This window comes from Neophocaena asiaeorientalis, unplaced genomic scaffold (genome assembly GCF_003031525.2).
Source record: "Neophocaena asiaeorientalis asiaeorientalis breed wild unplaced genomic scaffold, Neophocaena_asiaeorientalis_V1.1 scaffold104, whole genome shotgun sequence".
NCBI lineage: Eukaryota > Metazoa > Chordata > Mammalia > Artiodactyla > Phocoenidae > Neophocaena > Neophocaena asiaeorientalis.
The window spans coordinates 1,927,118-1,942,750 of NW_020175679.1; the positions used below are offsets into that span (position 1 = coordinate 1,927,118).

Consider the following 15,633-nt stretch of genomic DNA (forward strand, 5'->3'; position numbering starts at 1 on the left):
TGTCAAAAAAAAAAAAAAAAAAAAAAAAAAAAAAAAAATGCTGAGATGCAGGAGTTTCCTGGCGGTCTAGTGGTTAGACTTGGCACTTTGGTCATGGAACTAAGATCCCACAAGCCGTGCAGTGCAGCCAGAAAAAAAAAAAAAGTGCTGAGAACGCATTTGCTGTTTATAACACATTGCAAGTCAAATGTATGACAACAGTGTGGACACTGTGGGGAGGGAGGGCGATGCTGAGAGCTTGCTCTGTGCAGTGGCACAGCATTGCCTGGAGACAGACCACGATGCTACAACCCCTAATTCCACCACCAAGTTGCTACTAATGGGCAAAGCGCATAGAGTGGGATCGAAAACTGCTCAGCAAAAGAGTGAAACGGGAGCAAAGAACAGAGGGGACAAGCAGAAAAGAAGTACGAGATGACAAGCTAAACCAAACCAGAAGGAAAAAGGCAGGGGGGCTTCCCTGGTGGCGCAGTGGTTAAGAATCCGCCTGCCAATGCAGGGGACACGGGTTCGAGCCCCAGTCCGGGAAGATCCCACATGCCGCGGAGCGGCTGGGCCCGTGAGCCATGGCCGCTGGGCCTGCGCGTCCGGAGCCTGTGCTCCTCAACGGGAGAGGCCACAACAGTGAGAGGCCCGCGTACCACAAAAAAAAAAAAAAATAAAATACAAAAAGGCCCAAAGAGGTGAAAAGAAAGAAATTGGAAAAAGTGCACTATGTTGGTGAGTCAGCGGAGGCTGGAACAGCTCCTCTAATATCCCAGCGCACTTGGAGCCGACAGTCGCCAGGCTGAGGAGCTTCACCTCATGGTGACAAAGGCATCAGTTCTCCAGGGACACGTGACAGTGCTGAAGTTGCGCCCCTCCTCGCCGAGCCTCTGAACCCCAGAGGCCAGCAATGATGGAAATGGGGAGGGGTCCTCCGGGGCTGGTGGGAGCGGGGTCTGGCCTGTGGGCTCTCACCTTCCCAGCGGTCTCAGTGCCTCTGATGACGCACGGGTACACCATGGCCCAGGAGGCCGTCAAGCAGACCAGCAGCCAGCACTGGACAGAGCCACTGTCGTCGGTGTCGGCCGTGATGTTCAGTGTCTGCCGGTACCGGAAGAGGCTCACAGCGCTGCTGTCCCGGCATTCCAGCACAGAGCCTGGAGCCAGCCCGTGCAGTCATGGGCAGGCCATGGGCTGGTCATCACTGCAGATGACCTGGGCACACTGGGCGGGACCGCTGCCACCCTGAGTGAGGGGCAGGGAGGCTGACTGCCAGTGGCCTCTGTGGCCGACACGAGGAGCCTCCCGGCCCAGCCCTTTGGCCTGAGCACCCAGGGCCAGCCTTGTCCAGCGCGTGCCAAGTACAAGTTTCTATCAGCTAGAGGCAGGAAGGGAAAGAGATCAACCCAGCTTTACGAGCGAACTTGAAAACCATGCCTGTTTCCCACATCTGGGAGGAGTCCCCAGATGACGCCCTTGGCTGGGGTCTCCACCTAAGGACTTAGTTCAGGGAGCACAGCAGCCTGTGCCTCTCCCTCCCGTCTCCGAGCACACAAGCAGCTGCGAGGGCCTGGGTGCTCCTCAGTGAAGGAACACGGCATCCGGGCCCCTGGGTCCCGCACTGAGCGGGCCACAGCAGGGGTACCGAGACCCAGTCTCAAGGTGCCAGCCGAGGCTGGGCTTCCTCCCCGAGAGCAGTGCCCGTGTGGTTGAGGTCCGGCGGGCAGGTGCTCCAGTGCAGTGGGTTGGGAGGAGTTGGGGAGGGGCCGCAGCACCCACGCCAGGACCGTGTCGCAGTGCATGCTGACCAGGACAGGTGACGAAGCCGCCGAGCCCTGCGGGCACCAGCCACGGTCAGCGTCCCCCTCCTGGCTGCCCCGTTGCAGACCGTCCTCAAGCACATCCCACATTTCTGCTCCCTACATCGCCCCAAAGGGCTCCCCCTGTCTGCCCGCTGGCCCGCAGCTGGCTGCGTCCACCCGCGGGCAACCCGTCACCTTCCCGGCCGTGTGGTGCTCTCCGGGCTGGGCCGCGTTTGGCTCTCCACCAGCCTCAGGCTGCTTCCAGGTGGGACTTTCACATGGCCTGCAGCCACCAGGTGTGTCACAGGCCTGGACGGTGATGCTCGGATCCCTTAGTGCGGCACCCACCTCGAGGGTACGCGGGCAGCTGGGTCTGCCCTCCGCCTGCTCTCCCCTGGTGCCTGAGCTTCTGGGATAGGCAGACTCCGCGCTCTGCATGCATGAGCTGGGCGATACGGGACAGTCCGCTGCTGCGCCGGGGCCGGCCCGCCGCCTCTGCCACCACACCCGGCCTCCAAGTCCTCCCACAGGGATGCCGCTGCCCAGGCCCCTGCATCTTTACATCAGGGCACCTCCCGTGTCTGCAGGTTCAGAACCACTGGATATGCACTGGAGTGACGATCAAACACCCGTGAAACATGCGTGGCACACGTAAATGCAGCCCGCCCCGCTGCCCCCAGCAGCTGCGGGCGGGGATCAGAGAGAGGTGCGTTCCCTCTCCGCCCAGGTAGGGTGAGATGGCCACCCACACCCCGAGGCTGCCCCTGCACAGGCACTGGCCAATGGCAAGCTCGATGTGGAAGCAGGCTGCCCTCGAGGGCCGGGCGATGAGGCAGGGGGTGAGGAGGGCTCCTGCAAAGACGCGGTGGTCAGCCAGCGGCACCGTCTGCGGCCAGGCCTCGGGCCGGAGGACGACACGGGTGAGGGAGAAGCGCTCGTGGCTGCCCGAGGGGAGGATAGGGGACCCCCATGTCAGGGGGGTGCCATTGTTTTAAATGACTCGGTGTCACCCCACCATCTGGTGCTTTATTGGCGGTTTTCATCCACGGACAGGCTGCGTTGCTCTCCCTGAGGCCCTGTGACCCCTGGTTCCGGGGCTCCTGAGTCGGGGAGCCGGTCTGCTCACGTGGAGCCTCGAGGTAGGAGACACCCCAGACGGTCTCCAAGCTTCGCCCTGAGTTGGCGCAGGAACCTGTCTCTCCAACCCTTCACCCCAGTCCAGACGCTGGGAGGTGGACCCAGCGGCGGTGGGAGGGGTCGCCGAGGCCCCCAGGACAGAGCACGTACTGACCGATGCCAGAGCCCGAGGGAAGGGCAGGCAGAGATGGCAGCGGCCCTTCTGCGCCGTGAGCCCCCGTGGACAAAGTGGGTGCCGTGAGGTGGCAGGGCCTGGCCTCCCTGAACCCACAGACCTGCCAGGCCTGCTGGGGAGACCCCGGTTCCCCACTGGATGCTCCCACGCTGTCGGGAGGGCCACTGACTCCCCAGCACGGAGTCGGCGATGTTGGCGTCTCACCTGAGGGCCCTTCCCTCCGGGTCCCCGCCAGCCGCGCGCTTTGGACCCGCGTGTGTGGGCACGTCGATGCTCCAGGACCGACGGCAGCTGCCCCCCGCCCCCCGCACAGGTCCAGGTGGCCCCACGGAGCAGCTCAGCGTTAGCCCCCGGCCAACGAGGTCGGTCGGCTGCGTCCTCCCCACACTGTCTGCAGGAAGCTTGGATTCAGCTTCCAAGAGCCACTTGCACGCATCACAGGCCCCTGTGTTCTTCACCAGCACAGCCTCCGTCTGGCTTTTCGTGTCACAATCCGGTGTTTGGAGGCTGAGTTGGGGCCCTGGAGGGAGCTGGTGGCCACGGAGCCCTCAGCCCACGTTGGCCTCTGACAGGACTCCAGGGCCAGCGCTTGGGGCAAACAGTGCTTATTGGTGTTTTCTACGTAGCAGCCGAAAGGCAAAGCCGCATTAAAGGAGAAAGTTAAATTCTGGAGGGACTCAGCCTCGGTGGAGGCACCGGATGCCACAGGGATGCAAGGGCATCTGTGGGCTGGGACTCGGAGCTAGAGGGGTGTGGACAAAACCCAGGTCACCCAGGGAGCCCCTGGGGGGGAGGGGCCGGTCACAGGGCCGGGGCCCGGGGCACGGACGGAGGGCCCCTCCTCCCTGCCCACCCCGTCTCCATGCTGCACTGTGGGGTCTCCTGCAGGCGGGCCTCCCAGCCACCCTTAGGCCTTGGGACGCACAGCTGCAGCGTGGCGAGGACCGACATGGAATGGCCACATGGGCAGGGACCGAGTCCGAGGTATGTGATCCACTGTCTAGGAAGGGCTGTAGCCTCCGGGCTAACCAGACCTTGGCCCCCTTCCCTCTCCCCCCTGCTCTGAGGGGAAAACCCCGGCCGGACAGGCCCAGGTGGGGGCCTTAGGGGTGGCTGAGGTCAGCATGACTGGGCCCACCCAAAGGAAATATCCAGGGAGGGCAGGGGGTTCTCCTGTGGCTGAGTCGCCGCACTGGGGGAGAAGAGAACAAGAGGCATTTCTGTGACCACGTGGTGAGCAGCGTCCACCCCGTGCGTCAGATGCATCTCAACCCCAACGGGACTGCCATGGGGACAGGAGCTCGGATCGCAAACCAGGCTGGGGCGCTGGGGGCGGGGCGCAGAGGGCTCCACGTCCAGCGTGGGCACCTGCCTCCCTCAAGTCACACAGTAAGTTCATTTCTGCCGGATCTGAAGGAGGGAGGAGAGTCGCTCCACCATCGGGTGGACCTCAGCGCAGGGTTCACAAGATCCATGATGCTGGGATGAAGTAAGACGAGCATATTTGGTCCTCATCCCGAAAAGAAATGCATTTCGGCGCTCAGAGCTCCCAAGACCCTCAGCGTCTCGCGGGTGACGGGAGAGAGGAGCAACATCTGCGGTCCGTGATAAGCCCTTTAACCTCACCTGGGCCCGTGCCAATGAGGTGTAACCCCTGGAGGATGGAGCTGGTGGCCAGAGGCCCTGACCACGCCCACCAGGGAGACCGAGTCAATCACCAGTCAGTGGCCAGTGGTTCCATCAAGAACCCTGCCCCGCAGGGCTTCTGGGTGGGTGACACTCAGGGCTCAGGAGGGTGGCCCCTGCGAGGGCGGGGTCCCCGTGCCCCTCCCTGCGCCCCGCCCTTCGCGTCTCTTCCATGTGGCGATTCTGAGTTGTGTGCTTTGTAATAAACCTGGAAGCCTGAGTGTTTTCCTGAGTCCTGGGAGCCATTCTAGCAAATTATTGAGCCTTAGGAGGGGTCCTGGGACCCCTTGAATTTGTAGCCAAGTTGGACAGAAGCTGTGGGTGACTTGGGGACCCGCTACTCCAGATTGGCGTCTGAGGGGGGCATCTTGTGGGTGAGCCCTTGGCCTGTGGGGTCAGGCGATGTCAGGGTGGGGTTAGGTCGTGGGGCACCCCGTCGGTGTCCACTGAGAACCGGAGACGCGGTCGGTGTGGGGAAGACCTCACACATGTGGTGCCACAGCCCTGAGAGCGGAAGGGGCACCGAAGAGCTGGTGACGCGGAGCACGCAGCCCCGTCGGGGGGCCCCGCCGTGCACGGCAGCCCACTGGCGGATCTCGGAGAGCGCCACCCTCACCCCGCGCTCCACCAGCCTGGGGGTGCTGGGTGCAGCACACACCAGGCCAATCCACTAAGAAACTGGGGAGAAAAAGAAGGTTCCGGTCGGAACAGCAGCCATAGCCCGGGTTGCCCAAGATCTTTATGGAGAGAATCACACGAGGACAGAAAGGAGAGTGACACGCTGTGTGTGTGTGCGTGTGTGGAGGGGTGACACGTCGCTGGGGGGACTGCTCCCCAAACCCACCTAGACAGTCGACACCAGGCCAGACACCCGGGCTGGTGCCTCCGTGTCTCTGGTTCACACAGAAGAGTGACGGCAAAGGCGTCTGAAGGAAGCGCAAGCCGAGAGGATCACTGCTGGACACCAGGGCTCCTTAAAAACCCGCACGACTTAACTCTGCGCCGCTTCCGGTGCCAGAGTCCGCAGGCCTCCAGGGACACGGAAGTCCGGGCGGGACAGGGCAGCGCAGAAATCGCAGCGTCTCGATGGGGGACCCCATCCGTGTGTCTCCCTGGGGTGAACCCCGAGCCGCAGCCCATGTCGGAGCCCCGCGGTCGGCGACCTGAGTCACCGCCGGGCCTTTGTGCTTCTACCGTCGTCTGACTTAAAGAACAGCTCACTGCGGAGTGGTGTCTATGTGACAGAATCCCTGTCCGTCTCTGTCTAGATGTTCTGCTCAATTCTGTCACGACGTTGCCTGACGTTTCCAGAGCGGGGGCAGAATATTGGGGTGGGGAGTCTGTGCAAATCAGGGTGAGGCCGCGTCTGCTTGTTGCCTCTCTCATCTTGAAAGTCAGCAGAGGTGGTCAGGGCAGGAAAAAAGGGCCTCTCGCAGCGTGAGAAACTTAAGTATTTCATGACGTTGCATCGAGAGCTTCCACCTCTGAAAACAGGCGGCAGAAGTGTTTCAAAGCCCCGGGCGCGCCTGGGGACCGGGCTGCCCTGGCCGCGGGCACGGCCGCCCCAAAGGCCTCAGTGTCTGGACCGCGGGGAGACGGACCTCGCAGGAAAGGGCTTCCCAGGCCCCCGGCTCCGGCAGCTCTGAAGAGCGAGTAAGGTTGTGGGCAGTGAAACGTTTGCAGACGTCAGATCCCCCGCGTATGGAGTGTCGCCGAGGCCCTGAACTGACGCAAAGGGTGCCGAGAGGCCCCCGCGAGCCCCGGGTCGGGTCTGCCGCCTGCGCTCCTGCAGTTCCCGAGGGGCCCGCGTCAGAGAGGCGCTGGCCAGCAGACCCGGGGCCCAGGCGCCCGCCCGACCCCACACCGCGGAGGCTCTGGCATCTCTGGGGCAGCTGTTACAGGGGTACCTGCACTTTCAAATCTCCTGCATGCCCTGTGTCGTCTCACAGTCAGGAAACAAAGACTTTATAAAGACGCGGCGTCCTTATGACCAGGAAGCTCGGCAGGCAGCGCTCACGTGAGGTCTGCTTGCCCACCGTCCACTGCCCCCCATCTCGCGAGGAGGGCTGGCTGTCCACCCCTGAAAGGGCAAGGATGCCTCCCCGCGACCAGAAGACGGGACGTGAGTTGTCACCAGCTCAGCCTTTCCCGTCTCCTGGGCCCTGAGAGAGACACTCCCCAAATTTCCCACCAGAGACCAACTCTTGCGGGAAGGTCTGCGGGTGCTGGCGAACCGCCGGTCTCGCAGGGGCAGAGGACCCTCAGTTCAGAACCCACATGAGGACGAGCCTGCCTGGAAAACCCCCGCCCTGAACCTGAGGACAAAACGGGCCGCGTCCGCCCCCGAAGGCAGTGGTCCGGCCAGCCCGCGACCTCATGTCCCCAAGAGCAAGCGTGACACCGAGAGAAGGCCCTCAAGTGAGAAGCAGCCCAGCTGAGCCGCTCCGGCTCCAGCCCGTGGGCTTCGCTGCTGGGAGCCCGAGCAAACCCCTGGGCTCGCGCTCTGGGGTGCTGTCAGCAAGGCCGCCGCGCCTGCAGAGGGGGCCTGGGCCCTGACCGCCGCCAGCCCAGACGGGCAGCCTGGTGAACAGCACCGCAAACCTGAGGCCACCGAGCCTGAGGGACAAATCCCCCGGGGGCGGCAGGTCCCTAACACCCTGGAGGCCGCGGGTGGGGACGGATGTGGAGGGTACGCGCCTCGCCTCCCCCGTAGGTCTGGCACAGGTACGGGGACCTCCAGAGGTTGCCCAGGCCCACGGCAAACCCGACGCAGCTCAGAAGGCACTGGAGCTTGTTGTCCCACTTGGGCCGCTCATCCCCACCAGCATCCACAGGTGGGTCCGGCTCCAGGGTGCCCTCCACGCCCACCACCTGCTCCCAGCCGCAGCCTGGGACCTCCACTGGGGCTGGGAAGCCGCAAGCCGTCTCCCCTGCAGGTGTGATTTTTCATGATAGCCCCCGGCTCCCGCCCGATGCCAACAGCCCACAGCTGCTGCCACCACCAACACGAGAACCTCAAGGATTCCAAGGCTGGGACACATTTAGTTGTTTTTATAAAGTTTTACTTAATTGACTTCGTGAGATAATTGCAGACTTGCACGTTGCCGTGAGGAGTAGTACCCAGTGCCCACGCTCCCAGCCCCCCAGTGGAGACGTCCTGCAAACATCTCGCCAGCATCACAGCGGACACGTCCGTCCCCGAGGGTCCCTCTGTCCCCTGTGTGGCCGCACCCCTGGCGGCCTGCATCTGCGCTGTGTCGCTATGGATGTGTCATCTCAAGCACACTGTATAAACCGTGTGACCATGGGGTCGGCCTCAGTCTCTGGAGACCCACCAGGTGAGGTGTAGTACGGCCATGGGGCTCCGTGTCCGCTGTGCACTGAGCGGGTGGGGCTGTGAGTAATAGCTGAGATGAACACCTGCACGCGGCTTTGTGTGGACGTGGGGCAAGTGCCCGGCAGGACTGCCGGGCCTGGGGCCGTGTTTATTTTTAAGCCACATTTATCTTCCAAAGAGATTTCCAAACTTCTCAAATTGTCTGAACGTGAACTTTCCCTCTGATTCCCGATGTTCTTGTTCTGAGGATGCCCAGGAAAGTTCCAGAAGATCAGCCCTCCCCTCTGCATCCGGTGGCACCCCCGTGCCCAGGAATCCATGCTGGGTGTGAGCCCACCATTAGCCACAGGGGTCGTGGAGGGAGTGGGGGCCTGGATCCTCAGGGGGCTCCCTGGGGTGGGAGGGTGACACCAGGGCGCAGGGGAGGGGGATTGGCCAGGCTGGGGGGACACGTGAGCCCTCGCCTTAGCTCGGAGCACCTCCTGCCTGCGGGCTGGAGAGGTAGTGAGCTGTCACGGCGGATTCAGCCTAAGCCTCCCACTGGGGGCTCCCTGGACGCGTTCGCCCCCGACCCAGCAGACGCTTCCGCTAGGACAGGCCCGGGCCCTACATCCATAATCTCATGTTTCCTGGATGGCGGGCTTACAGCCGGGCAGCTGATGCCAAACATGGGGGTCCCGGAAACGCAGGCCCCAGGGGACACATTTTTTAGACATCCCTTTTTGGGTGAGAGGAAAAAGTGAGAAAAGGGAGAATCAGAGAAAATGGAAAGCAGTGGGGGGAGGGGGAGGGCAGGCCCAGCCCCGAGTGACCCACACAGGCCTTCCCCTCCGTGCCTCCAGCTCCCTTTTTCCCCTGTCCCCCCCACAGTGACCCGGCCAGCAGCTCCCATATCCTGAGGTCAAGGCGCACCCACCCCTGCACTCCACCGGGCACCTTGGGTAATGGGGGCTCCGTGGGCGCAGCAGAAGCGCAGTCCGGCCCCATCCCCTCGAGGCTGGGGCTCCGCTGCTTGCGCGTCCTCTGCATTTAGACAGCATTTAGGCCAAGAGTGTGAAAGGGAGAGATTTATTCAGACAGACGCGCGATGCCCACAAAGCCCGGATTTCTAACAATTTGCGAAATGTGAAGTCTGAAGGAAGCCCTCACCAAGCCACAGAGAGACGGACGGACCAACCCGGCCAGATCACGCCTGCGAGCGTGTCCCCCTCCATGCCCCGGGGCGGGAGGTAGGGGCGTGTGTCCAGGGGGTCCGCAGCAGAGCTGTCCCGGAGGAGGGTCGGAACGCTCTGGGGAGCAGGGAGGTGGGGTCCTGCGGAAGCTGGCGGGGCGTCTCCAAGTGGGAGGGACATGGCGCTGGGACCCACTCCCACTCGGGTCTCCCATCCTGCACCAAGAATCATCAGAAGGTCCAGTTTAACTTAAACTTCCAGATTTTTCCGTGGAAAGTGGAGGCGACCAGTTCTTGGAAACAAATACCCAAGTGCCACGTGAACACGAAGGGGGGTTTTCTGCCCCAAATCGCCCAAGCTGAGTTTTATTAACTATTCGTCTGTTCACGGCGGCCAGATGCAGTGATTAAGTGGGTCAGCCTTCACAACGCCGGAATGTGGCCAAGACTCGGGGGCTCTTCCCAGCCGGCAGGTGGGCGGGGCCCCACAGGACTCGCAAGCACACTGGCCTCCTCTGGACAGGCCTTGAGAAGGGCGCTCCTAGCCACGAGGTAAAGGCCCCGACCTCACCGCGGGAGTCCCGAGCTTAGGAGGTGACAGCGAGGGGAATGGGGGGGGGGGCAACGAGATTATGTTCCTAGGGGCTGAGGTGAGCAGGACACGCCCAGCAGGCGCACCCCCGCTGCAGCTCTGACTCTCCCTGGGAGTGCGGGCAGGGCGGGGGCACCGCCAGTCTGCTCCTGGGCCGCTGGCCTCACCTGGCAGGCATGTGTGCTGCAGGCAACATGCGTGTGTACACGCATAGCCATAGGTGTGCATGCCGACGCGCACACACGCACACACACGCGTGCGAGTCCATCCACGGGCCGACTCGCGTATGCAGCTGCTCACACATACGCGTACAAGCACACACACTCACGTGAGTGTACCCGCAGCGGGAGGGTCCCGACGGTCTCCTTCCGTGCACACGTGCTTACATACACTGACACACGCACACGTAACCTTGCACGCGTATACACACTCACACATACCTATGTAGGCACACCACACTGTACACACTTTTGTACTTGTACACTTGCAATGTACACACACACGCTCACACAGCATCCACGCATATGCAAACACTCGTGCACGCACGTACATACACTCACACGCTCACGCACGCACGCACGTGCAGCCCACCCTCTCCTCTGACACCGCCCCCCGTGCTGTGGGCGGGGCCACTCAGGACTTCACGTCCCCGTTCACCGAGACCGTGGACTGCGCACCAACCAGCCCCTGCTGGTCCCCTGCCCTCTGGAAGCGGTTCCTGATGAGCTTGTAGATGGCAAAGCCAGGGATGGCTAGGCAGGGCACCCCGGCCACGACGACCACCACGCCGTACACCCAGTTCGGGTACTTCACTTTCTGGGATTTGGGAAATTCCTCCTGGAGAGAGAGAGCGACCTTGGGGTGAGCAGACGAGGCAGCCGGGGCCTCCCTCGGGGCGAAGTGCCCTCTCCCCCGTGTGACTCCCTCCTGGCCTCCAGGCTGAAGGGAGGGGGAGCCGGCCCCCAGCCCCACCCCGGAGGCCCAGGGCTCACGTAGGCCGGGTTCCAGACGCTGTACACGAGCTCCTCGTTGACGCTGATCACGAGGAAGAACAGGAAGATGGTCAGCATGAGCAGAGGGCTCACCACCCTCCACGTGACCTGCCAGAAGATGTTGGGCTTGTGGCCGATCATGAACGCGATGTCCCGGTTGAACCTGCAAAGCAGAGACCGAGGGGGCTGTCCCCGGTGCACACTGAGACACCTTTAATCCCAAGACGGCGGAGGGCGGGCAGCCGCTCCACCCCCAGACAGACGGTCCCAGTCCTGCCATGCCGCACCCTGACCCGTCACATCCTTCTGGGCAAAGATGCGCCTCCCCGAGGAAGACCACCGTGGGCACAGCAGAAGCCGATCTTAGCCTCTGAGGACCCCCGCCGCCCCACGGTGCCACTGCCCGGCTGGACTGTGGACTCGTGTCAGAGGTGGCCCCGGGCAGGCACTGATGCACAGGAGGGCCGGAACTTCTGGGGATGGAGGAGGGAAGCCGTCGAAGCCTCTGCCTCAGCCTCCTTGGCACGGCAGCAGCCCTACCCTTGGGGAACCTCACCATCTCCCCCTGCCCTGTGCCCAATGCCCTTCTGCACAGATGCGTTTGTCCTCTGCAGAAATCAGAACAAAGTGGGCAGAACGTAAACGTGAGCCGTCCAGGGCCCGGCGAACACAGAGGATGCTGCTGGAGGAGCGCAGGCGCCCAGGCCTTGTCCCCGTGGGGCTCAGGAGCCCCGTGACCGGACGCTTCCGCTCGGCCCGTCCTCCCCGAGGCAAGCGATGCAGGGTAGCTGCCCGGGGCCAGTGTCTGGCTTCAACAGCCTTCCGGCTGTTCACAGAGGGATGTGCTCTCTCAGACAGTTTCACACCTGCTGCAAGGTCAGCATCACACATGCGGTGACATCCGTACCTTTCCATCCGCACGTCCCTCCCTGACGTCTGCTGATGCTACACACAGCAGGTCTCCCAAGTGCGCCTCAGTCTCCCCACGGCGCCACCAGGCTGGTTCGAGTTGTGTTGCGAGTGAACCCCCTGCACGTGTGTCCTTACACACGCGCGTGCTCTTGGTGGTGCAGGAAAGGGGTCCCAAGGTGGCTCCCTCTATGGGTTTCCAGCAGATTATTTCTGGAGCTGTGGTGAGTCCAGCTCCTACTAAGAGCCCAGGGACCATCTTCTGGGTCCCCACCGATTCCCCGATGCCCTGAACGGCGGGCCAAGGGATGGCTGACCAGGCCACACTTGTCTGCCTTTCTTTGCCTGAGAAGCCCTCCCCAGACCCCAGGGAGCAGCCCTGGCTGGGCAGCCCGAGCTGGAATAAAGCACCCAGCTCCCTCCCCACAGGTGGGGTGCTGGGGAAGCCCCTCCACCCGCAGCAAGCAGCCTGCCTGTGCACCCGCCCTGGCTTCTCTCATCCACCCCGAGACTGTGCTATCTCCTTCCGCTGCTGCCAGCGCTTATCCTGGGGCCTGGGAGCATCTGGAAGCTGGACGGGGTACGGTTTGCATGCATGCGGGACCCCTCTTCTCTCCCTGTCGCCCTCCCAGGGCCAGGCCCCTGCCTACACCATGCCGGGCCGGAAGGGAGATGCAGGCTTGGTCCCGTGTCTTCGCGGGCCTGCCGCCCCTTGTCCTGGCCCGAACGCATCCCCTTGTCCCGTGATGGGAATGTCCCCTGGCCATTAGAGATGGTCCTTCGCCTTCCCTCTTACCTGTCTATGCCGTACACGTAGACGACGGAGAACATCTCGAAGAAGGCAACGGTGAGCAGGGGGATGGAGCCCGCGTACCTGTCCAGCAGGGACAGCCAGTACTGGCCGGAGTTCAGCGTGAAAATTAAGGCGAGGAGGTATGTCCCCAAGCAGATGAGGCCTGTGGGGCACAGCAGGGCCATTGTCGCTGGGCAGAGAGGGCCGCCGGGGACCCAGGCCCCACATCTGCACCACGGCCGAGACCCCCAGAGCCGGTCCTCCCAGCTCTGCCCGCACGGCCCCGGCCCCGGTCCGGCCTACCTGTAAGCAGCTCCTTGGGCCAGTTTTTGGGGATGACGTTGAGGTCCTGCAGGGGCACCACCACACCCTCCATGTTCCCGAACATGGACGACAGGCCCAGACAGAATAGCATGATAAAGAAGAGCACGGACCAGAGCGGGGCCGCCGGCATCCTGGTGATGGCCTCGGTGAACACGATGAACGCCAGCCCGGTGCCCTCCACGCCCTGCAGGGTGCGGCAGGCGCGTCACCCAGGGGCCAGGCTGGCCCTGTCGTCAGACGGCCCTCCGCCTGCCAAGCCAGCACCACGCAGATATGGCTGATGGGAGCCATTGTGGGAAACGACCAGACCTTGTCTTTTAGCCCTAAGCGTATTTTAAAAAGCTGAACTAGTTTCGCGACTGGGAAGTGGATCACATTGTCCAGCAGTGGTCGGGGCCCCGTGCGGCCGGACAGACACTCGGCAGACGCACACGGACTGCCATCTGCTCACTGATGGGCACCACCACCCCCTACGTCTGGGGCCAGAGCACTAAACGACTTCAATGGGCCCGAGCGCGAGTCCCCAAAGCAGACACCCTGGGCGTGCGCCCACCAGCGGTCACAGCAGCCGACGGGGCAGGCAGCACCAAGGACGCGCCCGCGGGCACGTAATGACCACGCTCTGCCCGGGGTGGGTGGTCCTGTGCGGCCACACGCGGCCCACACAGGTCAGTGAGGCCTCAGGCAGGAGCTGCCCCTCTTGGGGGCCAGGGTTCCCGGGGGTAGAACCTCCTCAGAGAAACCTGAGCTCGGAGGGACTGAGCGGGGAGCCGGCAGCCCCGCAGGACTCACGCAGGGCCGGGATCCCATCAGAAGCCGGGGCCCAAGGCAGCGCAGCAGCATTTACACCAGGGCCCAGGACACAAGGACTCAGCTCCACGCAGAAGAGTGGGAGGCTGAGGGGCGTCGTCACCAGCGGCCTGGTCCCACACCGCAGAGGAGCGTGTCCGGGGGTCTAAGAGCCCAGACCCCGTGGAAAAGACAAAAGCACGTCTGCGCTGCCCGGGGCGTGGGGAGGGGGGCAGGAGCTCTGCTGACGGAGGACGTCCAGGGTGCGGGACTGCGTGAACTTACAGCGTAAACTTACTAAAACCCTGCAAACTGCGCGGGACACGGGAGAGCTTCCAGGTGAGAACTGACACCTCGATAAGGTTGCTTTTTAAAAAGAAAGGAAATTCAGTCTCTTGGCGGGGGAGGGGGTCACCGTGACTCCGTCCCTCTCACCCGGGGCTCCCAGGGGAGAGCCAGGCAGGGAGGACCCTCTGCTCTGTGTCCACTCCTGGCGAGATTGTGCTGTCGCCGGAGAAACAGTGCCAGGCCCTCACAATGCTCCACATGCCCCGAAATGTCGGGTGGCTCCAAATAAGAAAATTGCAAAAACAAAATTAGTAAATGTTGGCCCATGAGCATCACAGAACGCAACGTCACTGATCTTGGAGTTGGTGTTCAAAGCATCTGTGCGTCAGGCGAGGGTTTCCCAGCACCGTGACAGCCACCAGCTGTCGAGTGATTTCAAAAGTATAGTTATGGGCTTCCCTGGTGGCGCAGTGGTTGGGGGTCCACCTGCCGATGCAGGGGACACAGGTTCGAATAATGACTCTGCCCTTTTTGCAGAAGAAATTAAAGTAAAAATGGACCACGGGGTGTTTCTGTGTGTTTGACCTGAGGCCATGGAGAGGTCAGGCCCACGGAGGCCCTTGGGTCCCTGCCTCTGCATCTCGGGGCCTCACACTTGGGGCTCGTGGCCCAGCAGACGCTGGTGCCCTAGAGCCGGCGCCCAAGGGGCAGGAGGGGCAGGGTGGGCCGGCACGTGGCAGGGGGACGGGTCTCTCGGAACTGAGCTCCCGGGGGAAGCTTGGTGTCCACCCAAGGTGCCCGCTGCCCTGCCTCGCGGCCCAAGGTGCCTACCTCCGAGAGGAAGGTGTTCATGTCGCATGTCTGGAACTTGAGCTCTGCGTAGGCCGCGGGGTTGGAGGCATTGCACCACTGCTGCATCTCAGCGAAGTTCTCCTGTGTCACGTTGCCCTCGGGCAGGTCGAAGCCATTGATGAGTGTCAAGATGTTCCTGGAAATAGAGTGAGGCTGACTCCAGCCCTGGGTGGGCTCCCTGGAGGCGGAGGCGAGGGGCGGGGACGCAGCGGCCACCAGGGCGCCAACCAGCCACTCACGCGCTGAAGCAGTCATCGAAGCGCTCGGTGGCCCGGAAGCCGATGATGGAGTAGACCACGGTGGCCGCGTACACGGACGTGAAGCCATTGATCACAGACACGATGACCGAATCCATCTCACAGTTGTTGCTGCGGACGAAAGCGGCTTCGGTGACCACAGGCCCGGAGACACCGTGTACACCCGACCAGCCCGCGCTGGCACAAGTGGGACGGCCAGAGCCATCGGGCCAGCCTGAGAGGCTGAGCCGCCCCTGGGCATGGATGGGGGAGGGGCTCTCAGACAACCCGCCCGGACGCCAGGTGACGGTCCCCAAGCCCTGCTGTGACCTGGTGGCCCCTCGGTGCCCCCAAAAGCCCTGGGGACCCCCAGAGCTGGAGCTGGAGATGCCTGTGTTCAAGTCTCTGCTGGGCCAGCGTCTGCTCTGGGCCCAGGACGTGACTCGTCGGCCCCACGCGGGCAGGACAGCCTGGACCTTACAGCCCACCAGCCACAGAGGCTTCAAAGAGGCGGCGTGGGCCAGGTGTCCCCCACCCCCTGGCCGGGACCCCTTCCCTCCCCCCT

The 15,633-nt window shown here is 63.1% G+C and overlaps 2 protein-coding genes across 3 annotated transcripts in view; both read right to left on the reverse strand.

The window, feature by feature from the left end:
• LOC112390896 (sodium-dependent neutral amino acid transporter B(0)AT3-like) overlaps positions 1-9,474 on the reverse strand; it is a 20,084-nt gene extending 10,610 nt beyond the window's left edge. Inside the window, 7 exon segments of the mRNA XM_024731980.1 lie at positions 961-1,142; positions 1,687-1,730; positions 1,732-1,818; positions 2,498-2,639; positions 7,488-7,715; positions 9,059-9,145; positions 9,300-9,474. Of these exon segments, the coding sequence (XP_024587748.1) occupies positions 961-1,142; positions 1,687-1,730; positions 1,732-1,818; positions 2,498-2,639; positions 7,488-7,715; positions 9,059-9,145; positions 9,300-9,474 (945 nt within the window).
• SLC6A19 (solute carrier family 6 member 19) overlaps positions 9,175-15,633 on the reverse strand; it is a 22,260-nt gene continuing 15,801 nt past the window's right edge. The window contains exons 7-12 of one of the 2 annotated variants that reach the window (XM_024731968.1): positions 15,072-15,200; positions 14,812-14,968; positions 12,883-13,087; positions 12,583-12,742; positions 10,878-11,040; positions 9,175-10,722 (exon numbers count right to left, since the gene is read on the reverse strand). In XM_024731968.1, coding sequence (XP_024587736.1) covers positions 10,519-10,722; positions 10,878-11,040; positions 12,583-12,742; positions 12,883-13,087; positions 14,812-14,968; positions 15,072-15,200 — 1,018 coding nt within the window. In that variant the 3' untranslated portion in view covers positions 9,175-10,518. The remainder of the gene's footprint in view (positions 10,723-10,877; positions 11,041-12,582; positions 12,743-12,882; positions 13,088-14,811; positions 14,969-15,071; positions 15,201-15,633) is intronic. The other variant, XM_024731969.1, reaches the window with a different exon arrangement.